Source organism: Sordaria macrospora, chromosome 3, assembly GCF_033870435.1.
Source record: "Sordaria macrospora chromosome 3, complete sequence".
NCBI lineage: Eukaryota > Fungi > Ascomycota > Sordariomycetes > Sordariales > Sordariaceae > Sordaria > Sordaria macrospora.
The window spans coordinates 3,841,669-3,865,308 of NC_089373.1; the positions used below are offsets into that span (position 1 = coordinate 3,841,669).

General features: G+C 50.6%; 5 protein-coding genes across 5 annotated transcripts; 3 read left to right on the plus strand and 2 right to left on the minus strand.

Moving 5' to 3' along the window:
• The first annotated feature begins 3,390 nt into the window (after window positions 1-3,390).
• On the plus strand, window positions 3,391-5,217 carry SMAC4_00968 (uncharacterized protein). The gene is made up of 2 exons (XM_003350030.2): window positions 3,391-3,820; window positions 3,912-5,217. Exons 1-2 carry the CDS (start codon window positions 3,680-3,682, stop codon window positions 5,091-5,093), a joined length of 1,323 nt encoding a protein of 440 aa, XP_003350078.1. The 5' UTR covers window positions 3,391-3,679; the 3' UTR covers window positions 5,094-5,217.
• A 3,574-nt stretch (window positions 5,218-8,791) lies between these two features.
• On the minus strand, window positions 8,792-10,248 carry SMAC4_00969 (uncharacterized protein). Its single transcript, XM_003350031.2, has 2 exons — window positions 9,377-10,248; window positions 8,792-9,315 (listed from the first exon to the last, which is right to left on the minus strand). Exons 1-2 carry the CDS (start codon window positions 9,755-9,757, stop codon window positions 8,830-8,832), a joined length of 867 nt encoding a protein of 288 aa, XP_003350079.1. The 5' UTR covers window positions 9,758-10,248; the 3' UTR covers window positions 8,792-8,829.
• Window positions 10,249-10,883: 635 nt separating this feature from the next.
• Window positions 10,884-15,863, minus strand: SMAC4_00970 (uncharacterized protein; the record flags this gene model as incomplete). The annotated part of the gene is made up of 6 exons (XM_003350032.1): window positions 10,884-11,669; window positions 11,744-12,010; window positions 12,080-12,614; window positions 12,716-13,076; window positions 13,153-15,713; window positions 15,766-15,863. 6 exons carry the CDS (start codon window positions 15,861-15,863, stop codon window positions 10,884-10,886), a joined length of 4,608 nt encoding a protein of 1,535 aa, XP_003350080.1.
• Window positions 15,864-17,262: 1,399 nt separating this feature from the next.
• On the plus strand, window positions 17,263-19,695 carry SMAC4_00971 (uncharacterized protein). The gene is made up of 3 exons (XM_003350033.2): window positions 17,263-17,993; window positions 18,074-18,831; window positions 18,889-19,695. Exons 1-3 carry the CDS (start codon window positions 17,790-17,792, stop codon window positions 19,148-19,150), a joined length of 1,224 nt encoding a protein of 407 aa, XP_003350081.1. The 5' UTR covers window positions 17,263-17,789; the 3' UTR covers window positions 19,151-19,695.
• A 209-nt stretch (window positions 19,696-19,904) lies between these two features.
• On the plus strand, window positions 19,905-21,982 carry SMAC4_00972 (uncharacterized protein). The gene is made up of 3 exons (XM_003350034.2): window positions 19,905-20,457; window positions 20,554-21,170; window positions 21,242-21,982. The coding sequence occupies exons 1-3, from the start codon at window positions 20,293-20,295 to the stop codon at window positions 21,732-21,734; spliced, it is 1,275 nt and encodes a 424-aa protein (XP_003350082.1). The 5' UTR covers window positions 19,905-20,292; the 3' UTR covers window positions 21,735-21,982.
• The last annotated feature ends 1,658 nt before the right edge of the window (window positions 21,983-23,640 follow it).

Genomic DNA, 23,640 nt, shown 5'->3' on the forward strand with positions numbered 1-23,640 from the left:
TTTTTTCTTTTTCACACAGTCATGATCGTCGTGGCTTATACGCAAAATAGCGAAGCGCTCCTTTACATCACAGTTTTTTTCTTTCTCTCCTTTGTGTTTTATGGGACCTACTTAGCAAGAAAACAGGCGTCAGGAGTTATCTACTTTTGTTTTTTAATTCCGGTACTGCTAAGGATCTCTGGCTTATGAGATTGGAGGCATTTTGAAAATGGTTTACTACGCGCATTTGTCTGATGGATGATGGAATGATGGATCGGTTATGGTAGTGCTGGAACTTTGAAGTTGGCACCAGACGATGGACATCAATGACGACCCTCTTTTTCTTCCGTTTCTCTTTTCTTTTGGGACTATAACATCAGCATGCAATGCGACTGGACCACACTAGAACCTGATTGAACATTTAACGACTTCGAAGAAGAAGGAAATATCACACAGTTTTGGGTTACTTGCATCCATGGCTGGCAACCGATCTTCTACCAATTCATTCACATGTGAACAATTGAATATTGGTATTGGCGGTGGCTTTTCTACACCTGAACCAAAACATTGAGGTCTAGATGACAGTCTCAGCCACAACAACCCAATTGATGAACCAGCAGGTATCATCGGTACCACCTTCATCTACACAAAAACCCAACTTCCACCCCCGCCCCCACCAATCTCCCCAGAAGAGAGAGAGAGAGAGACAGAACCCGAGACAAAACCCCGTATTCCCCGAGTCTGCTTGGGTACTTTAGAGATACGGGTTGGCTTATCTTCAGCTTCAAAAATTCCGGTCGGTGCTTTGGTATAATACAGTCCTTTGTCGCTCGATTACTGATTCTTCTGACGAACCTATACCGACACACATTGAAAGGCACAAATAGCTTCCCTACCTAGGTATGATCCAAAACGATCACCTGTCGGGTTTCGCAATGAATTTTCGCACATACCTGTACTGTCAGTGTCGCGATGCCCAGCAATAATAGCATTTCATGGTCCCCTGTATGGTAACCTATAGGTTTCATCCGTTACCGTACCTGTACCATGCCATTTCCACAGGAGCCTCGCGGGCCCCCTAGCCTAGAGAGAGTGTAATTAGTACGCCCCCCTTGTGTTGATCATATCGTATCGGATTTATTCCCAATGAGTATACTGGAGTTTGAGAAAATCATCCATATCCAATTGATGGGATTGTGGGATGGACGGCAAGATTTTACAAGTATACGGGAGCGGGAGCGGGAAGACGCCAGCTTTCAAGCCAGTGTGTAGTGTACGGGTCGGCTCGCTCATTTTTGTCCTGTCTTTTTTGAGAGCTGGAGTAATGGAATGAAAGGTGGTGGCGATTTCTCTACTTCAATGGAGTGAGTGCCTGAGTGTGCGTTATGAGTGGTGTGATTTCTTTTTTTTTTGTCAGCTTTCAAATGACAAGCGGGATGATTTGACGCCAAGATCAACCAGCATGAAAAGGATGACTGGCCATGGTCGTCATTACCACTTCGCTCGATTGCATGATTTTAGTAGAGGTCCTAGGTCTTGTATCGATCTCTTAACGCAAGAATACGGGGCATGAATGAGATTGCATTTTCTCTCTGATGGCCCTGCAATGGACACCGCCAAGGATGCTGTTTGATGTTGGTGGACTAGAGTAGTATGTATAGGTACCTGTACCTACCTAGAGCTCAACTCCCCCCATCAAAGGATTTCCCCGTCTTCCTTTCTCGTCCTGAAACCTTTGTCTGTGTGTTTTTGTTTCGCCTAGTTGAAGCAAATCATCGGCAGAACCGAATACGTATCGTATGTAGGGCCAGTCCCTTCGTTCATCTTTTATCTATTCAGCTTTCTGTGAAGTTTGACTTGGGTCAATGCCAATTCGCATTGATCCAGACCCTTGGGGACCTTGTCATCGTGGAAGCTTACGTTGATCTTCAAGTTTCGAGAGCTGCCTAGGCCCTAGGCGGGTGTAGTCATGCTTTAATGCTACGCCCTTCGTTCCGAATTGCCTAAGGGTAAAAGGCGTGATCTGACAAGCTTTAGTGTTTTTTCATGCGGCGGCCGACGCCTGAAGTTCTCGATTTTAGTGTACAATGATACAATGGTGGTCTGGACTCTGCTACTTTGAGCTTGGTGGCCGTTGCTGCAGCTCAGCTGAAACCAACCCCCAGGCGGCCCTAGCTGGCTTATTTGGGCTGGGCATTGGCGATGAGGGGGGATAAATTTAATCGCATTGGTGACTGGAGGGTTTCTCTCGCTTTTTGACCTGTTAAGATTCAGTCTTTTTTTGGAAAGGGTGTCTGGAACTCTCAATCCAAGGTGTCGCGGACGAAACGTGGGGTGGTGGGATCATATGGAGTGTAAATGATCTTGTCGATTGACTGCTTTGTGGTCAAAAAGTGTATGCCGAGTGGATGCTTCAGTGGCTGTTCCATGCCACATCACTGATCACGGGAAGCTGAAGGACAGCAGCGTTGTCACCGGTGTGAATCCTGTTGCATTTCCCGTCTTGGGGAGTCTTGGGAAGCGAGGCTCATGGGTAGTGGGAATCCTACGACGGAAGACGGGGAGATCACAAACCGAAAAGCGTGGTCGAATGGTTCGACAGCGGGACAAACCAGAACATGGTCGGTCGGTCAGTCTCTTTGATGAGGTTGCATTCAGGGTCCAAGACCATGTGTAGCTTGGGATGCCTGGCCCGGTTTCGCCGGAAAATCGATAGAAGCTGTGCCTATCCGCAAAGGGAAGCGTGGAAGACGCCCAGATTAGACCACGACACCGCTGGACGAGGTACAGCAGGAGCACATGGCTCGTGGGCCAATTTATTGGCGATAACAGCTCGCTTTTCGTGCAAGCGGGCTGTGATAAATGTTCTCGGTGGTACGGGGTATATGATGCCTGGCCGCAGCGAGGGACCCAATGCACCGTCGTTATATAGGCCGAAAAAGCCCGGTGAACAGAAATTGCTTCCTGCTGGTTTCCTACGGGCATTCACACGCACCAGAACGGTGAGATAAGGCGGATTGGGTTAGACTTCACCCGATCCCAGTGTCAACCAGCCGGCGTTGTGCGTTCCTTTGAGAGACCTCACGGGCGGGCGCTTGACAATGGAATGTAATGACGTTGGTGATTCCGGGCGATCGTTTCATGTAAAGAGCAAACCGAACCGATCCCGCCGTCCCAATGCTTCCATGGGATGAAAGGTGAAAAAGAAGTTTGGAAGAATGGAAGGTCAACAGATCGACAGGGGCGTTGCGGGAGGGGAGGAGTAGCAAAAATACCATTGGACAGCCTTGTCAGCCACGGACCCACTTCCGCAATTGGGGACAAGTGGAGAATAATCTCCACCGACACCGTGGCATCTTTGGACTTAATCGTTATCGTGCCGCATCGGGAGCTTCCCCTAGCTCCATCTCCCGGAACCTTGACGGATCGCATGCCATCATCATCATCATCATCATCGCCAACCGGCGCAAATGCAATCGCTTAGTTGCTTTGCTCACCTTTCTCCCTTCCATTTCGATAGCAATTGAATCGTATTGCACTGCTTTTACTCCTATCGCCCGATGCTTTTTTGAGGCCTTTGTATTTTGCGGTCTAGCTGCCGCCTTCCTCTCCTTTCGTTTGTCCTCTCCTGGCGCATCTCCATTTCCCTATTCCCGTCGTCGCTATTACATAGGGGGTGCTCTTGTTTCGCGCCTGAGAGATGGCGCCCTCGTCCACCATCTCCAAAATCGTCGGCGCGCCATTTCAGCTGGTCTGGTTTCTCTATGACGTCGCAGCCGAGACCCCAACTCCTATTCTGTTCCTAATCTTCGTGTCGCTCATTGGACTTGCTTTCGGACTTGTATGATCCCCCCTCTTTTCTTGGTTGCCCCTTTCGCGCTGCTCATGCAAGACATTGACTGACATTCGTGTCCTGCTTCCGCCATACATAGATATACATTGTCCTGCACATAGTCGCGCCCAAGCCTCGCCTACCGTATCCATCCGAAAAGACCTACATCACCACCAACCCCGATGGCACCATCAGCAAACCCCGACTGCTGCCCTGCTGGTATGACCGCTGGCATGCCGAGAGCCGTCTGAAGGAACAATCCCCGTCCTCTTCGCCGAACACCTCCTACCCTACCATCCCCGCCGGCTTCCCCGTCCCTGACTTTGGCACCGTCGAGCTCGCCGAAGTCGAGATCAGCGTAGTCATCCCCGCCTACAACGAAGCCGACCGTCTCATCCCGACCCTCGAAGAAATGGTCGCCTACCTCGACGAAAACTTCGGCCGTCCCGTTACCTCTGGTCCCGGCTCCCGCCCCACCTCTAAGGGAACTGGCACCCCCAAGCCGCACCGGAACGTTTTCAAGGACGCCTCCGCCCATAAGCGTCAAAACCCTCCTTCGGGCTACGAGATCCTCCTAATTAACGACGGCAGCACTGACCGCACGGTTGACATCGCCCTCGAGTTTTCCCGCCAACACAACCTGCACGATATTCTCCGCATCGTTACGCTCGAAAAGAACCGGGGCAAAGGCGGCGGCGTCACGCACGGCCTCCGCCATGTACGCGGCGAGTATGCGGTGTTCGCCGACGCAGATGGCGCCTCGTGCTTCGGCGACCTGGGCAAGCTGATTGAGGGGTGCGAGGACGTGGTGGATGGATCGAACCGTGGCGTGGCCATCGGCAGCCGCGCCCACCTGGTCGGCAGCGAAGCAGTCGTGAAACGCTCGGCCGTGCGCAACTTCCTGATGCGCTCATTCCACTTTGTGCTGATGATCCTCACGCCGCCGGCGACGAGCCGGATCAGGGATACGCAGTGTGGGTTTAAGTTGTTCTCCAGGGCGGCACTGCCGCATATCGTGCCCTATATGCACACGGAAGGATGGATCTTCGATATTGAGATGCTGATGTTGGCTGAGTCGGCGCCGGCTACCCCTGTCCTGGCGAGCGATGGAAGTGTCATTGGCACGAGCTATGGGATCAAGGTGGCCGAGGTGCCGATTGGGTGGCATGAGGTGGACGGGAGCAAGATGAACCTGGTCAAGGATAGTGTCAAAATGGCGATTGGGCTGGCGGTGTTGAGGGCTAGTTGGATGTTGGGGGTTTATAGGAGACGGCTGGCTTGATTTAGCAAGTTTGAGATAGTTGTTTAGCCCATTTGAGCGGCGTTCTCTCTTTCGATCTTCTCTTGAGTTCTATATAGACAATTTACACCCTTTTTCTGTTTGTCAGGTTTCTTGGTTGTTTATTATTCACTCCGATCTGTTGCATTCCATGAGCCATTGACCTGACTGGGTATGCAGCCACTCGATAGGAATCACTGCACCAAGGCATTGGGAAGTTTGCGCGGATTCCCTTTCCTAATCCACTTGAACTTCCAATGGCTTTGTTTTGCTCCCTGGTGCACACTTCGTGTTACATTAATTGAGGGCGAGGGATGGTGGCGCCTTCCGCATCATATACCAGTGCCATCACCAAGTCGGTGGCTAAGCGGGTCGGCATTGCTCCCGCTGTATCTCTAGGGATCTGGAGGAGTGAAATAGAGAGAGGACGTTGAACAAGCTTACTTGTCTTGTGCTGGACAACAACACACCACAAGATACAAAAAGGTCTCGGAAGAGGGTTTTATCTCTGGTAACGTCCTCTTTTCTCCTAACAAACCCGACTTCGCCTCTTCTTCCAAAACGTTAGTTACTGGCTATCCACACCTATCCAGACCTGCAACCCTGCTTGTAAAGTTTTCGCTCACAATTCCCATCATGCGAAGTCGGGGCGACAAGCCCACTTTTCAACCTCGCCAGCCCCCAGCCGACTGGAGGTGACCCATACCAGCCGTGTGCCAGTAATCTTTCAGAATCTTGCCCGGCCTCCTCACCCTCCCCCCACTCTCTTCCTCCTTCTTCATCAATTTCCAAGTGACAAAGTTCAGAGGTCGCCGTTGAAACATCAAGATCCGCAACCCGATATCAAGCAAAACAGAGCAAAAAGCCTTTCTTCTAGGCCAGCTGAGTTGCGTGTTTTCTAATAGCGTAGAATGAAGGTACACTACTTGGTCTGGCGGATCTTAGTGAGAAATGCGGGCTAAGGTTGGCCAGGCAACGATAAATATTTATATATTAATTTAATTAAGGGATAGTAGAGTAAGAAAATTAAAGTAAAATTATATAAATTATTGTTATAAGAATAAAAAGTACTTAAGATATATTTAGTAAATTCGAATACATGTTAAATTATTATTTATAAAGTACTGTACCTCTTTTGGATATATAATTTTTATAGTTTAGAAAATTGTTGACAGAATAAGAAAAATGTGACGAACGGCAGTCTGATCTGCCTAAGTGGGATAGTTTGAAGGTAAAGACTATCAGTGCTGTTCGGTGAAGCCAAAGGGTTCACAACAAGTATGCTCGTAATACTGGTCTCGGGTGATAATGATCTATTGACTACTGTCGAACTATCTGACAATCTGAGTTCTCCCGTAGTCCCTTTATACCTGCTCGCCCTCTGCGAGATATCTGTCTCCGGATGCTCTTGTCGAGCCCCATAGGTCTATCTAGTGTGTGGTGGCTCACGATGCCCTCCTGGCTCACTGTGAGCAGTGGCTCACCGTGAGCCCGTTACACGAGTGAGCCCCATGCGTGTGCCTCTTTGTCCTTGTTGGCCTGGGAGGGTGACACGACCTAACCCGTTTAGGCCGGTTGTGCTACCGGCGCTGTGGTTGGTCCGTGTGTCCTCATAAGTTCGTAACAAAAAAGCAAACTTATGACAAGGGCAGGTTTCTAAGCTTGGAACAAATAGTTCAATTCCACTAATAAACTACTTTAGTCTTAAAGGCCTTGTTGATCCTTTCAACCTTTAGGGGAAGATTAGGCTTTAAGGCCTTCTTATGCTAAAGGGAAACGGTACCTATCTAGTACGTACGGGTGCTTGTCACCTGAGGCTCCAAGGCACCTAGCGATCTGCATATATGTAGGTCTTTCTCGTATGACACCAGAAGTGTGGCATATGTCCGTGTTGTGATGGCAGCCTGTTACGAGCTGATAATGACGGGCACGGGCCAACCAAGCCACCGGTACACAACAGCCACGCGTAAGCTAGGCAGTGTAACCAGAGGCAGGAAAAGAGCTCTGGGCAGGCAAGGGCTCTGGGGAGTCGAGCCAGGCTCACCAGTCGAGCCAGACTCACGAATCGAGCCAGCTTGTAAACCACACGCTATGGGGTTCACGTCTACGTGGACATCCGGAAACAGATATCTCGCAGAGGGCGAGGAGGTATAAAGGGACGACTGGAGAACTCAGATTGTCAGATAGTTCGACAGTAGTCAATAGACCATTATCACCGAGACCAGTATTACGAGCATACTTGTTGTGAACCCTTTGGCTTCACCGAACGACTCTGATAGTTACTACCTTCAGCTATCTCATTTAGGCAGATCAGACTGCCGTTCGTCACATGAAGGTAGTAACTATCAGAGTCGTTCGGTGAAGCCAAAGGGTTCACAACAAGTATGCTCGTAATACTGGTCTCGGTGATAATGGTCTATTGACTACTGTCGAACTATCTGACAATCTGAGTTCTCCAGTCGTCCCTTTATACCTCCTCGCCCTCTGCGAGATATCTGTTTCCTGATGCTCTTCTGAGCCCATAAGTCTATCTGATGGTGGTGGCTCACTGATGGTGTTGGCTCACCTTGTGGCCCTGGCTCACGCGTGAGCCTGGCTCAAGGTGTGAGCCCTCATGGGGTGTGAGCCCTTTTGGTTCTGCGCCCTACTGGCTCCTATGGTTGCACCGTTCTGCGGCTGTTGTATCTCAGTGGCTTGGTTGGCCCGTGTAACTCGCTTAAGTTCGTAACACTTCAGCTATCTCATTTAGGCAGATCAGACTGCCGTTCGTCACACAGCCTTGCAGTTGTATCTCTCGACTGCCATCACAACTATATAAGACCACTTGAGCGACCGAATTGCCAGCTTCGGTTACTTGTATCCTTTTGGAACATAGCCTAGTGATGTAGTGGTCCGCTAGTGCCATGACACGTGTGACAAAAATAGTAATTAATTTTAGGATTTTAAACCGTATAATTACTTTAAATATTTATTCGTTGCTTAATTAAAATGAAAATGTTAACATGCTTATTGGTTATATATTATTAATATATGGCTAGTACTGTGCCTTGTAACTGTCTTGTACTATGACAGGCTAGGGTGCATATGCCCAGACAGCCAAACCTACAAAAGATAGGATGATGTTCTGCTTGCAAGGCAGAACTCGGAATGCACACTATATAGCTAATGTCAACCTGTGACATGTACTACCTTGTAGTATAGAAGACTGATTGAACTATTCCTTCTACGAAATCAGTCCACTCAGCTCTTACGGAACGTGCTAGAATACAGAGGTTTTGCCATTGTATTCTGGGATTCTCTAACTTGTTCAGCATTCCTTCTAGACTGATTTGTGTGACGAACGGCAGTCTGATCTGCTGTTACGAACTTATGAGGATACACGGACCAACCATGGCTTTGGTAACACAACCGGCCTAAACGGGTTAGGCCGTGCCAGGCCGTGTCACACACCAAGCCAGGACGGACCAGAGAACGCATGCAGAACGCTCACGGTGAACGAAGTGCTCACGGCGAGCAGACGCTCACGGGGTGAGCAGGTGCTCACGAAGTGAGCAAGTGAGCAAGTGAGCGAAGCATCACCAGTGAGCAGGCACGCATTAGACAGACCTATGGGGCTCGACAAGAGCATCCGGAGACAGATATCTCGCAGAGGGCGAGCAGGTATAAAGGGACTACGGGAGAACTTAGATTGTCAAATAGTTCGACAGTAGTCAATATATCATTATCACCGAGACCAGTATTACGAACATACTTGTAGGGAGCACTTTCTTTCCGCATCATGATCAGTCTCGAGAGAAAGGGCGACCATCTTCAGGAGAGCCATGGACGCTTGGATATTGGCGGCTTGAAATCCGTAGATATCTTTAGCTGGATCGCCCGTACACGGTCGGAGTTGCTTGAAAATGCGCGGCAAGGCCATGTACAGCTCGTTAACTCGATCCTGGCTGGACATGTTGAGGGCTGGAGTCGATACAGACTCGCCTGCCATCAAGTAAAACCTCGAAGACCGAGTTCGCAACCTGCTCAAGTTATGCTCCAGTATACGATACAGATCCGTGAAGTAGTCCCACTCGACTACCCAATGGGTGCTGTCCAAGGGCGCGCTTTCAGTTTCGTTGCAGTTTCTTCCAGTAGGATACTCGACTTCCGCATGGCTCTCTTGAAAATGGATACAGTCATCCCAGACAATCGACGAGTAGACATCGAGCGTATAGAATGACCAATACTACACAGCATCAGTTAGTATGGTACAGACTAACACCGAGTGGGCGTTCAAGTGGACATACCAATCTCCGACGCTCTTCCCTCTCCGTAGAATCTAGCCCACCCAGCCAGTTAGCCTCATGCCACTGATTGACAGCAAGCATGGTGAAATAATGGCCGATGTACATCTGCGTCACACCGATCCTGGCATCCTGAAGACTTGCGAGCGCCAACAAAGCAAACCCTCTCAGGTAGTCAAAGTCCCGACATTGAAGAAGGTCTCTGGGACTAGGAAGGGCTTCTTCTACGGCGGCAAAGAACATCTGTGCTGGCGGCATCATTCCCGCGCCCACCAACACATTTTCCTGTCCATACCCATACCCATGGCCACTACCACCACCACCATCACCATTTGTTGGCGCGCCATCCCTCATCCGAGCTGAAGCAAGCGCACAAGCCGCCATGACAGAACAGAAGAATGCCCGGCTGCGACCATGTTCCAGCGTTTCAAGCCTTTGATCAAGCCTGACGGGGTCAAAGTAGGGAAAGCTAGACACCCACCCGCGTGTGTATGTCAGGATATGTATTCTCGCGTTTTGCAACACGCGCGACGTCAAATCGGGGGACCGGACTCACTCACATGGGGTAAACGGTCTTATGGTAGATAGCTAGCAGCTTCTTGATGACCGAGGTGGAAGTTCGGGCGAAAGCTTGCCATGCTTGGCTCAGAAGCTCACTCCGGCGCTCGTTCGTTGCGGAGCTGCTTCCTGCGTCGGCCAAGTCTACACGGTCATCGCCGGCGACCTGGGGTGGCTGAGAAATAGATGGAATTGCAGCAAGCTCTTCAGGATGAATTCGTCGATTCTGGCCAGCGATACCTTGGCCATCATCAGGACGATCACCTGCTCCTGCCGTCTTTGGGGAGCTTCGGCCACGCCTCAAGGGCCGAAGATAAGGTGCATTGAATGTCAAATTCGGCACAGTTTTGACAGCGACTTGGGTCTAGCCGATTCTCCTGGCACTTGATCCGGCGTTTATGGCAAAATCACCTGAGAATATGTTAGCTGGATTATGAAGGTAATTTTCGAAATCGAAGAAGTCAGCCAAGCCAGTTGCCTTACATGCCCTCGATTTTCGCAGCAGCCGGCGGGGTCTCTGAGATTCGGGCATCTAGTTAAGGTGGGAGGTTCAGAGTCCTACCAAGTAAATATAGGAGGTATTGCAATAGATGACGAGGAAGAAACTCTCACCGATGCCGGGTAGGCTGGATTGGTAAGGTACGTAAGAATAGACGAAATTGTCATGACTAGTAGGGCCATGACCGGGAGCAAAGGCTGACTCAGCCATTTAGATTAGATATGTGCGACTGCCTAGCGACTGCCTATGTTGCCCTTTCTTCCACCTCCTGTGCCTTCCTTCCTTCCTTCCTTCCCTTGTCTCATCCTTCCTTACCACTCTATTCCTTCAGTTTGTTTCACCGCGTTTTCTATTCATTGCCACAAAAAATATAAAATAAAATAAAATAAAATAAAAATCCGGAAATCGTCTTCCCTTCCCCTTTTTTCCTGTCACCTACAGACGACCACCCCTTCACACCCCCATTCGCTCCAACACCCCCTCCAAATCCTCACGCTCCCCACTAAACCTAGCCATCTCCCATAACATCCCCTTTGCCTTATACAACTCACCCGGCGAACCAACCTCCACCACCCTCCCACCTCCCATGACCACAACCAAATCATAATCAATAATAGTTCTCAACCGATGCGCAATCGTCACCAGCGTCCTTGTTTTCTCATCCCCGGCATCGAGTTCCTGTCTCAACGCCACTTGAATACCTCTGTCCGTCTCGTAATCCATGCTCGCCGTCGCCTCGTCCAAGAGCATCAGCTTGGACTTGCGGACTAGAGCCCGGCATAGGGAAAGCACTTGGCGTTGACCGTGGGAAAAGTTCTCGCCCTTGGCTTGGACGCGGGTGTCGAGGGAAAGGGAACCGGGGGTGGGGTTCGAGCCGGGGCCGTTGGCTATGGATGAGGAGGAAGAGGAGAGAAGAGGAGTTCGTTCGGTGGGTACCATGTCGTTGCCGCCGTCAATCGTCTCAGCCTCATCGTTGGTGCTGTTATCACTACTGCTGCTGCGGAAATCAAAGGATGCAATGCCGGTGCAGGACCTAAGGGCATTCTCCAGTGTCTGAACCGGCACGGTGCCAGATGGGTCAAGGTTTGTTCCAACGGTGCCATTGAAAAGCGTAGCTTCTTGGGGAATGATGGTTAGCGCCTGCCGTAGTCTCTTGCGTGAGATTGTTGTAATGTCGACGCCGTCATAGAGGATTTGCCCGGAGACGATGTGGGTAAAGCGGAGGAGGGAAAGAACGAGCTAGAGGATGAGATGAAGCAGGTTAGCCAAGTATATCAACAGAAAAGCATAGTCGGCATGACGGAGGTACTTACTGTGCTCTTGCCTGAGCCTGTACGTCCAACAACGGCAACACGTTGACCAGCGTTGAATTTGAGATTGATATTCTTGAGGATGTCCGGACCGTCAGGGTCGTATCTGACTGTTACGTTGCGGATCTCGATCGTGCCTGTCCCTGGCCAATCCTCAGGAACTTCAACCAATGAAGAGTCTTCATGTCTTTCGTTATCGGTGTCGGGTCGACGCAAGCCGTTCTTTTCGTCTTCGGTAGGAAGCTTGACGTACTCCTCGACGCGATGGAACTGTCATGGAATTAGCCCAGGTCCATCAAGACGGCTGTGACCAAGGTAAGAAGAAGCAACCAAACTTACACTCTGCAGTTCCACCTCCACGTCATTCATATACCTCACAAAATACAGAATCTGCGAACTCAAGACCGTCGCATTGCTCAGCGAAAAGCCCACCAGCCCAGCCTCCACAACACCAACCTTCCACACGGCAATCGCACCAGCAGAGACAGTGATCAGCGCAGCGACAAAGTCGATCCGAACACCGACCCACCGGTTCAGGTTGAACGATGTTTCCTGGGACCGCGAAAAAGACCTTAGACGTTCCGCCAACTGATCACGGAATGTGCCAGGCATGTTTTGTCTGGCACGGATAACCGCTAATCCAGCCATACTGCCACTGAACTGGGAGAACACGGGGCTCTGGCTGGACGAGACCAGCCTCTTCAGAACGACGGCAGTTCGGATATACATCTCGCCACAGCCGATACCTATCCCGACCATGAGAAGAGCAGGCAGCATGAAGATAGGCATGATGGAACTGACAGCGCCGACCTTGAAGAAGATGCCAATGCCCTCTTCAATGAAATATTCAACGACGGAGCTTAATTGACTATCCCTATTTTGGGAATCCGATTGGTTAGCATTTAGCTTCGTACTTTTGAAGTGCTAACAAGCATCGTGAGTTTAGAGAAATCGAGCAAAAGATCAGATACTCACAATGACCCGACATCTCGGCTGAACCGATTGACAACCCGTCCCACTGGTATGTTCTTCCACCAACCCAATGAGACATTCAGCACTCCTTCTATGAGCCCCCTGTGTAACTTGCGTGCGGCCAGCCATGCACCTCGGTTGAATATCAAAGGGCCCACCCCCCTCAGAAGGATCTGGCCAAAGTTGAAGGCGGCGTAGATGGTGATATAAAACGCAACATTAACAGCCTCTTTCTTGTTGTATGCATTGACCCAAACTGAGAGCCACCAGGTTGTTGCAAGAAGGGCAACAGCGGAAATAACCATACTGGCAAGAGCTAGAATAACGTACCCAGGCCCACCAAAGCGAAGCATGTACCTGAGGACTAGACGCATGAAAGATTGTCAGCTAAAACCACGGCGCAGAAGGAAAAACGTGTAGAAAGTGGCCATAGGTCTTACAAGTAAAGCGTCCTGATGTTCCGCTGGCACTCATCTCATTGGATATTTCGTCTTTGATCTTGGGAGAGCCCGCCCGGTTTTCGCCTGCAGCAAGTGGGACCTTTAAGGTGGCCGTACTCTCTTGGGACTCCTCGTCGTTGATAGTTCCGTATTCCAGTTCCACTGGTGTGCGCACAGCACCAATGTTCCTATCAATATTCTTGACCATTCCGGCTTCCATTGTGATTGCGAGATCGGCTTGGGAAGCTACCCAAGGCATTTGAGTTACCAGAATGACGGTCCTTCCCTTGAGCATATCACTGCAGAAGGAATGCTTCCATAGAGACGCAGACGTCTTGGCGTCGAGGGCAGAGAAGATGTCGTCCAGCAGCAGTAAAGGGGCCTTGGAATAGAGAGCTCGGGCAACTGCCACTCTTGACTTTTGGCCACCAGAAAGCGAGGTCCCGTTCTCTCCTACCTCTGTCAAGTCTCCTTTGGGAAGCTCTTCAAAGTCCAAGCCCAAGCAGCATGCCTCTATAACCCTGTCATACCTGACCTGTTCAAAAGGAGAGTGGAATAGGATGTTGTCGCGTACTGTCTCGCTCTGAAGCCACGGTGTCTGGGAGGCAAAAGCGATGTCACTGGGCCTGGTCACCGTCCCCTCTTCAAGGGTGGTCTCTCCCAGGATAGACAGGAGAAGACTGGTTTTTCCACTCCCGCTCTGACCACTGATTATGTTAAAGCCTCCCTCTACGAAGTCGATCGAAATGGCTTTGAGGAAAAAGGGTGCCCTCTTGCTCCGCCGGAAAGTGGCTTTCTGTATGCGCAGCGGACCTTCTGGATATTGGGTCAGTGGTGCTGTATTTGAATAAAACTTGTCCAGACGCTCAACGGAGACATGTGCGTTAGTAAGGTTCCGTGACATCATGGAAACATAACCCATGTTCTGCCTCAGGGTCATCACCACGGACAAAGTGGTGAAGGCAATAGGGGCAGTGAGGGGCTGCTTGATCACCCCGATGTAAAGGCTGAAGATAAGCAGTAGGGCAATAACGGGGATAAGTTCGCCCAACTGTGCGACAAGAGCGTACCAGAGGCAAATGTGCCAAAGTTCTTTTTGCTCGTTCTCTCGCGCTTCTTGAATGCGCTCAATGATAGCATATTCCCAAGCGAAGTACTTGATGGCTTTGATGGCTTCGAGGTACTCGGAAATCAGTGATATACGTGAGTCTTGCGCCAACTTAGCCTTGCGTTGCGTCTTGGTCATCAAGCGAGAGACCCAGGCTGGGAGCGGCAAGGAGAGCACCAAGAAGGCAAGACCGACCAAACTTGTCCATCCGACAATCCTGTAAAGACCGATGATGCTGATAACAATGCCTACGGGGACGCCGACAAGGCCAATAATGGCATCTCGAGCCCTGAACACGGCATCGATGTCACTTGCCATCAGATTGGCCAATCTTCCTTGCGACGTGGTTTGCGCTCTTTGCTCTTTGGCACCCCTTGTGGCGATATCATTCATAACGTCATCTTCGAGTTCCATACTCGACAAGGCCCTGTGGTAGAGCTCTTGGGTCATGGCGGACTTGAGGCGGACGACGAATCTGGTTCCCGTAAAAATGTACTGCTGCATGGCAATTGACCTTGCCATAGGACCAATGAAGAGCAGTGCAAGCCAAATAACGGGATGTAGCACAGCATCCTCGGGGGCCGATATATAGTTTAGAATCTGGTACATGGCATAAGGGGCGACAAGTTCGAGGGCGAAGGCGACACCGATCCATAAACACATGGCAACAATTTCGCTGCGCTGGAAGTAGAAGACAGTCCACATGGTCGTTTTGTATCGCTCGCGGACCTTGAGGATCCTGTCAAGTAGAAGCGAGGGCTCATCATACCAAGGAAGTCCTGGAAGGTCGTCTATATCGATTTGGGTGTGCCAGCCTTTCCAGATCAGTGGGGTCAGCCAGCCAAAGCTGAAGTAGAGGCCAAACCAACTGTTTGTTTCTTCACCAGTAGGCTCTGCCTCGGAGATGTGTTTGTATACGGCCATGTTTTCGATGGCAGGCGGAGGTCCCCATTCTCTCGGAGTGACGAGAGCAATGAGCGATGCGACTGCTAGACTTTCGACAGCACCGGCCGCCGTCCTTTCAACGGCCTCGTCCGAGTTCATCTTGAGAGAGGGGAGGAAATAGGCTGTGGCCAAGGTAACAAGGCAAGTGAAGAGGAGGAAGTTGATCTGATGCAAGATCACGCGTTGCCACTTTGGCGGAGCTAGCAAGCGAGCAAGGCCTAAAAGAAAAGCGAGGCCGACAGGAAGAGAGTCGTACCGATATTGATGGTAGTGGTAGCCGTTGACGAGGGTGAAGGCAAAGGCAGCCCCACGAGAGGCTTGGGAGAGAATCTCATGAGGCAGACTGAATCGGACAGCCTTTGTGGTTTCTGGGATGTTGACGAAGGAACTGTAGCGGCGGGTGGTTTCTAATGCTGTCCATACAAGGACAACGGCAACAAGACAAATCTGAACGACGCCCGACTTGGCGATGCGCGAACCCTCGAGAACCCAGTCAGCGCCTAGACTCCTAACCATGTCATTAGCAGATGCCTCGGAGATAGAAGATTATATGGTCTTACCTCTGGATAGATATGTCGAGTGGCGTGTGAGACTGGCCATCGTTTATACCGTGGCCTGGGATGCCGAGTGAGGCCCAGTAACGGATACCCCAATCCATGGTGTTGAGGGCAAATGTTGCTCACGGTATAGAGGTAGGCAGGCCCAAACAGTCGCCGGACATGGTGGTGTTGATATCCTCTTTATACAAGCAAGAGTCGGAACATGAAGAGAGAGAAAGGATTGTAGCCAAAGTAGCCATTTGTGGACTGTTTCCATGCTGTTGGTTGCTTGGGGCCATTCAGGTGGTGTTGGCTGTGACTTGGCTGTCTGGTGCCTGGACGGTGAGCCGCATTCAGTCTGCAATCCCACCATCCGGCAGGAGAACCCTACATGTCGCAATCAGCGCTTCTTGGATATTGGCGGATATAACATGGCCGTATGGACGGAACGGATCTTTGCGGGTGTAGTGATGACGGGAATTCGAGCGTTGAGAACAAGGTTGAGGATATGATGATGGAAAGGCCCGAGAGGGGAACCTGCCTGGAAGGTGTCGTGCTTATTGTGGGTTGTCAATTGGCCAGTCATAGCGCTTGTCACCCCCAAATGCCCTGAAAAGGCAGGTACTACTGGGTCGCGCTTACAGTCCAATACTGGGTTACTTATTTGTTAGCTCGAGACCTCTGGTCAACCATCTTAGGTGTTTTGATATCTGATTGTTCCGTTCCGTTCCATTACCGAACAGTGATCTGACCTTATATATGCCACATTGAATTAATAATGCCTTTGCAATTCGAACCTAGCCATATCATTTTGTCCTTGTGAGGCTTGAGACTGTGTAGGATGTATCTCGTCCAGTGTTAAAGGAAGTAGGCAGCGCAGTACCGAGCTAACAGCCAAACCAGCATTAGATTCTACCACACCCAACCTCAAGATGCCCGCCCTTCAGGTTGCCCCCTTCTCCCCTTCAAGGTAGCTACTTCCTCCGTGACAGTCCCGATACCGGTATATGCATACATCCTTCGAGGGTGCATCAAAACACAAAAGCTTTGGTCGGTACGGTCAATCATCAGGAAAGCGGACGCAAACTGCTACTGTCCATTTGGCTGGCATAATCCCAAAAATTCCGACGGGAATAATCTCAATGCAACTCTCCATCCAAAATGCACTACGGACGTGGGATAAGAATTATCATGAGCATAGTTGTTAAAGACCGACATAGCACTCTGAACTCAAGACATGGTCAAGCATGGGTAGTGAATTCATGGCGAGCGAGTGATGATAATCAAAAAGATTCGGACATAGAGAGGTAGCATGTCTTTGTCTTGACCGTGTCCCATCGTTGCACAACATACCAAGAAGCTGGAATCGACTTCGTTTCTTGCATAAAGGGCACTCTTAGGCACTTGCAACAATGAAACCGGCAAGTGCATGAGGTTTTCTTTTGCTCTTGCTTTCCAGTCAAAGAGGCCCGGAATGGTATACAGTTGGAAGGTGCCCACCATTGGGCGATGATCCATCATGGTGGAAACCTACAAGGTCTGGGTAGTTCTGTCAATACATATCCAGTGGAAGATCTTTGTCCCTTGCAAACATCTTTGTGTTGGGTTTGTTATCCTTACTTCTTTTCCTGCTCATCCTTGAAGTCAGCACCTATCAATATCCTAGAATTACGCTACAAGACTATACCTCTACCTCCGAGTGCCGCAGTGTACTAAACACAATACGTTGTGTTCCCTTGAGCAGCATTCCTCAACCGTCATTGATCATCGTTCCTGCCAAACATTGTCCTTCTTTCTGCTTCTTTTTCTTCGGTAACACGCCGCAATCTAGTGCATAAAGCCAGTCCATCCTCATCTCAGACCATCTTTTCTCGTCTTTTCCAACCCCTGGTCCACCACACCTCGGCTCTTTTTTGGTGATTCTTGGACTTGTCACTTTGGTCGCTCAACTTTGGTCCCACGCTTTTGTCCCTACCGACTCAGCCTCAGCATCGATACCTCTTTCTTGAAAATTGGACAGCAAAGTTACAACCATACCTGCCGCAATGTACCGCCTCTCGCAACTCGCAGCGTTGGCTGCCACTCTGTCAACAGCCATGGGCGCTTACCAGGGCTTCAACTATGGCTCTTCATTCACCAACGGCGCTGCCAAGCAGCAGTCTGACTTTGAAACCGAATTTCGAACAGCCCAGGGTCTTATCGGTGCTCCTGCTGGGGGCTTCACCAGTGCCCGACTGTACACCATGATTGTTAGTTACTCGAAAGCCCTCCTTACCCCCTTCCTTTTGTGCCTAGCCTCAGTTCTCTGACCGTGAGCCTCGTTGAATAGCAAGGGGGTACGGCAAATGCTCCCATCTCCGCCATCCCGGCTGCGATTGCTACCAAGACATCGCTTCTTCTTGGTCTGTGGGCTTCTGCTGGCGATGTTGCGTTTGCCAACGAGCTACAAGCTCTCAGCTCTGCCATCCAGCAGTACGGAACGGCCCTTGGTGGATTAGTAGCCGGTATCTCTGTGGGCAGCGAGGATCTGTATCGCATCTCACCTACCGGCCTTGAAAATAAGGAGAATCCAGGAGCTGCTCCTCTGACGATCGCCCACTATATCAAGCAGGTCCGTGATATCATCCACAACACGGCTCTTTCTGGTGCCCCGGTGGGTCACGTTGATACCTGGACGGCCTGGGTCAACAGCTCCAACCAAGTAGTCGTGGATGCTTCCGATTTTCTTGGCTTCGACGGCTACCCCTATTTCCAGAAAACGCAGCAAAACGACATCGTCCATAGTAAGTCCCTTTTCGACGACGCTCTGGGTGCCACCAAGGCTGCATCCCAAGGCAAGCCCGTTTGGATTACAGAGACCGGCTTCCCTCTTAGCGGCAAAACCATGGGCCAAGCCGTCCCTAGCATCCAGAATGCCAAATACTACTGGGACCACGTGGGCTGCCCTCTGTTCGGCAGCACCAATGTCTGGTGGTACACGATGCAGGATTCTGCCCCGACAACCCCAAACCCTAGCTTTGGTCTCATCGGCAGCACGTTGACTACAACTCCCCTCTTTGACATCTCTTGTAGCAGCAAGCAGGGCCAGTAAGTGACACGAGTGATGAAAAACTAATGTTCTGCAAGTGTACTAACACTTGGCAGAACTAGTTCTTCATTGATCAGTCCCTCTTCTGGAATCAGCTCTGCTCTGTCGCAAACGGCGCAGTCAACATTTTTCAAGCCATCGGAGACCTCGACGATAACTTTAGCCACGACATTTCTCGCTTCAAACGGCACGATGACTGTGGCTAGCTTTCCTTCGGGTACTGTGAGTACTGGAAAGGCAAGCTCCATCAAGGGGTCGATGGGAGAAGCGATTGCGGTCGTCATGATGGTGACGGTGATGGCTCTTTTCGGTCTCTGATCTGCGATGTGATTTGTTGAGTTTCTCTTCTGTTCTCAAGTCTGGTGGGCAGTATATCGGCCACCGTGTTATCGTATGACAAGGTTAGTGGTTTTTGTGTTGCTCAAACTTCTTGAAGGGTCCGTAAACACAGGGAAGGGAGCAGCAACTCTATCGAGCTGTTGTTTCGGGGTCTAATGAGGGTGTCATGTTGCCATATTGGAACAGATGGGGGATGTGTTAGTGGACACAAGATACAAGCTTTCTGGGACATTTAGGTTAGATAGCAACGCATCCTACACAGGTTATACTTACAAGCACATTATCAAGACTTTCCCCGTGGGTTACCGTACCCTCTCGATCATGGGCATCTCGGCCATGGTGTTGTGCTTCATTGCTGTGTTAGGTCTTGTGGTGGCCCACCCTTGAGAACCTTGCTGGCCGGGAGTTTCCATCCGAGTTAAAGCAACAATAAAGTCCGGATGAAGAAGTGTGTCAACTGAGGAGCAGCCCACCACGCTGTTGATAAGTTGAATGTCGGATCGATGAGCAGTTGACGATGCAAAAGTGAAACCCCCAACCCCGAATTTGGCTCCCGGATGGAGATTCCCGATTTGACCCGGGCGGCATAACGGCAGTGCGGCACGCGACAGGGCACTGAGCAGTGAGCGCTAGTAACCACAGTGGACCTAATCCTATGGGCATTGACATCAGCCCTAAAAACGGGGTTGCGTCGTATTCAAAACACAGGTGATTTTGCGGGGTCGTGTCCCTGTTTTATCGATCCCCGGGCCCTTCTTTACCGCACTGTTTTTGACTGTGCCGTCCCGTCCTCGCTGTTGGCGCCGCCGTCGGCCGGAACGAGGACACAATAAGAGATGAACAGCTCAGCTTGATCCCCACTCACGCCTCCCTGGGCCCAGCTCCAGCTAAGATACCTCTAGGTGTCCATGTCTCTCTGAATCCCGTCCAGTCTCCGCTTTCCTTTCTCATTTCCCCTTTTTCTTTTCCTCTTCCCTCTCTTCATCACCTTCCTCGTTGTCTTGTTCTCGTCTTGCCTTGCGACTATTGTCTTGTTCCTCTTTCTCCAGTTCCAATTGACGGGGTTTCTGAGCTATTCAATTCTCAATTGCAAGCTCCATCTACCTACCCATCCATTCATCATGGCGGTGGGCATATCGCGGGCCAAGTGCCTGATGACGCTCTTCGCGTTGGCGTCCATTGCCGTTCTCCAGGTTTATGCGCGTAGCACGCACGAGACGTACGGCACGGAAAGGAAGTTGAGTCCTTCGGACTTGAGTTTGGAGGAGCTGGATGGGTTGTTGCAGGTTTGTTTACTTTCCCAGCTTCCCCCCCCTCTCCGCTGCGTCAAGATGTCGTTAACGAAACCCGAACCGCTAACTCGTGACTCGCTCGAATAATAGGATTGCCCAATAGTCCAAGCCCTCTCCGCCGAAAAGGTCGCTGCCCACGCGCACCAAACCTCCTCTGCCACCGAGCGTCTCTTCGCCATCCTCTTTCCCGGCTCCCCCGCCGTCAACGCTATTCTCGCGACCCTCTACATCTCCGGCCCGCCCAACTTCCTGCTGGCCCTGTGCCCGACCAACATCGACCCGTCTTCGCTCTCCGTTATGGTCGCCTTTGCCGTGGGCGGCCTGCTGGGCGATACCCTGTTCCACCTGCTTCCCGAGATCTTCATTGGCGAGGATAGCCACGAGAGCGCAAAGTTTGTGCTGGTCGAGCCGAACAGGAACCTGCTGCTGGGTGTTGCGATTCTGGTTGGATTCATGACTTTTGTGGCTATGGATAAGGGCTTGAGGATTGCGACAGGTGGTGAAGGCGGGCATGATCATTCTCATGGACATTCGCATGGTGGTCATTCGCATGTGGCGGAGGCGACTGGTGTCGAGGCTGTGAAGAAGGGAGATGTAAAGAACAGAAAGGGTGACCTGAAGAAGAAGGATGTTGGGGACGCACAAGATGAGGATGACAAAAAGGAGATCAACCCTTCTGCTAAGCTGGGCGGCTACCTGAACTTGATGTATGTGCATTTCATCCCTCTCCTGACTACCGTACCGGGAAATCCGATGAAGCTAACGAAATATCGGACAGTGCCGACTTCACCCACAACATCACCGACGGCCTCGCCATGTCCGCCTCCTTCTACGCCTCCCCCACCATCGGTGCAACCACCACCGTGGCCGTCTTCTTCCACGAGATTCCTCACGAGGTCGGCGACTTTGCCCTGCTCGTCCAGTCCGGCTTCTCCAAGCGCCAGGCTATGGGCGCCCAGTTCATCACCGCCATCGGCGCCATGCTCGGCACCCTCATTGGTATCGCGGTGCAGGAATTCGGCGGCTCTGGTGATGCCAATGGAGCGGCGATGGGCATGAAGGAGGGCCTTTGGGGAACCAGCTTGACCTGGGGAGACATGTTGTTGCCGTTCACGGCGGGTACCTTTTTGTATGTGGGCACGGTTGCTGTCATTCCGGAGTTGTTGGAGACGGGCAAGGATAAGGCCAAGGAGTTGAAGAAGACGCTTGTGCAATTTGCGGCTATTGCGGTCGGAGCGGGGATTATGCTGTATATTTCCTGGCACGATTAAAGTGAAGGATTGAGGAATTGAGTTCCAGAAGTTTGTTTACTTCGGTCGGGTTTAGTCAGGGGCAGGTGGGTTACCGGTTTGGATGCTTTGAGAACTACCAGGGTTCATGAAGATGTAGATATGGTATGTTTGTTGAGCGGTACAGGTACCAACGGGTCTGGAAAAGTTTACTTGGTCAAGATGGAGCCTTGGACTTGAATGGCTTCATGCTTAATGGTAATGGTAATAGACATTATCACAACTTTCCATCTCGGCGCTGCCGAATTTACAAAGTGATGAGTCAGTTACTGGAAAACAGTCACAGTCACAGTCACCTAACATCCTTTCGCGTACTAGATTCATTCATCATCGTCTGGTAAAATCAACACTAGGTATCATGTCCCAAACAGACGCATAAGCACGGAATAATAACCATCGAAGACTCTCCACTAGGTGACAACACATGGTGCCTGAGCACTATGGTAAGGTATGACTCCTCCGGTCAGGTCAGGGGTTAGGTAGCTCTAGCGGCCTGTCACCTCTTTGGAGAGAGCTACACTACGTAACCCAAGTGGAAACATCCATTCATTCTCTAGGGTCTACTGTAAGGTTTCACAGCCGAGATCAACACCCGAACGGAACCCAGGAAAGCCGTCGGCCGGAATTCCGATCCTCGGAGCAAACTACCTCTAGCATTAATAATCGGCGAAGAAGACCCCTTGACAGGATTCCGTTGATGTTAACTTTAGGTAATAGCATTGTCTTACTCCCATGTTTAGCGTAGCGACCCATCTGCCTGGGTCGCAGTTGGTGGTAGTCTCTAACGGGGTCTGTGACTCGTGGCCAGTGAGTATCCTAGACTTACACTACATGCAAGGAGGGCGTAGGTAGGTAGTGGTTGATGGTGGGTGCCAGCCGCTGCCGGTGTCGAATTGGACGACTACCTATTGCCCTGCCCTGGTTGATCACGCTCGTATCGTTTTACCTAGCGCCACTCGTCAATGATTGAACAATGGTTTATGTGTCCCTGTGGTTTAAGCCAGCTGAGGGCTTGTCGCGTCGTAGGAAAGGTGTAGGGAGTCGGTCGCTTGTAGCTAGGTGCATAGGGGATGAATGACTGGACGGTTGTCTACTAGTGGTGTAGATTAGTTTTGGTTTCTTAAACTTGGAGAAACACTACATTGTTTGAGCCTCTCTTAGTGTCAAATAGGCAATGGATGACACAACTTCGAACTTCACGATGTTGAAACTTGGGATGAGTCTTTCGTCTGATGGCTAGTCTATGGTAGTCTCTTCTCAAAACGGCTCGGGAAGACGAGAGAAGGAGAAAAAAAAAACCAAAAAAAAAAACCAGTCCATAGGTAGTTTAGAAGTCTGCGAGCGAGACTAACGTCACCCATCTCCATCCAAGTGGAAATCATCGATTGTTAGTTTTTCTTAGTCTCTTTCCGAGTCACTCAGTCCTTGATTTCGAAGTTTTCTTGTTGCACACCGCTGGAATTGTTCACAGGGTAACTGGCTGATGGCTCCTCTCTAAGCTTGCATGTTTGTAAGGTATGCACCATGCAATCTGTCCTGTCCTGTCCCTCGTACCGGTACTCGTGCCTGTGTAACGGGCCGCCCCCTTGCAGCTATAAGTACATTTCAACACCGGTAGATGGAACACACTCGCACACGCAAGTTCGGACGTGTCTCCCGAGGTCTGCTACCTACGTAGCTTCTGACACGACTGTTGGTAACTTGTTGTTGACAACGGGAAGAAGAAAATGATTGCTGAGTGCATACGACACTCCTAAAGCTCCGTCCAGTTTTAGATTTCCTTTGTTAGTTCAAGAGTCTGAGCTCCGAAGTACTTGTAGAGGCATTCAATACCGTCAGGACCGAACGACAGCTTTCAACCGACGGAGCCGATGACAATCCAACAACA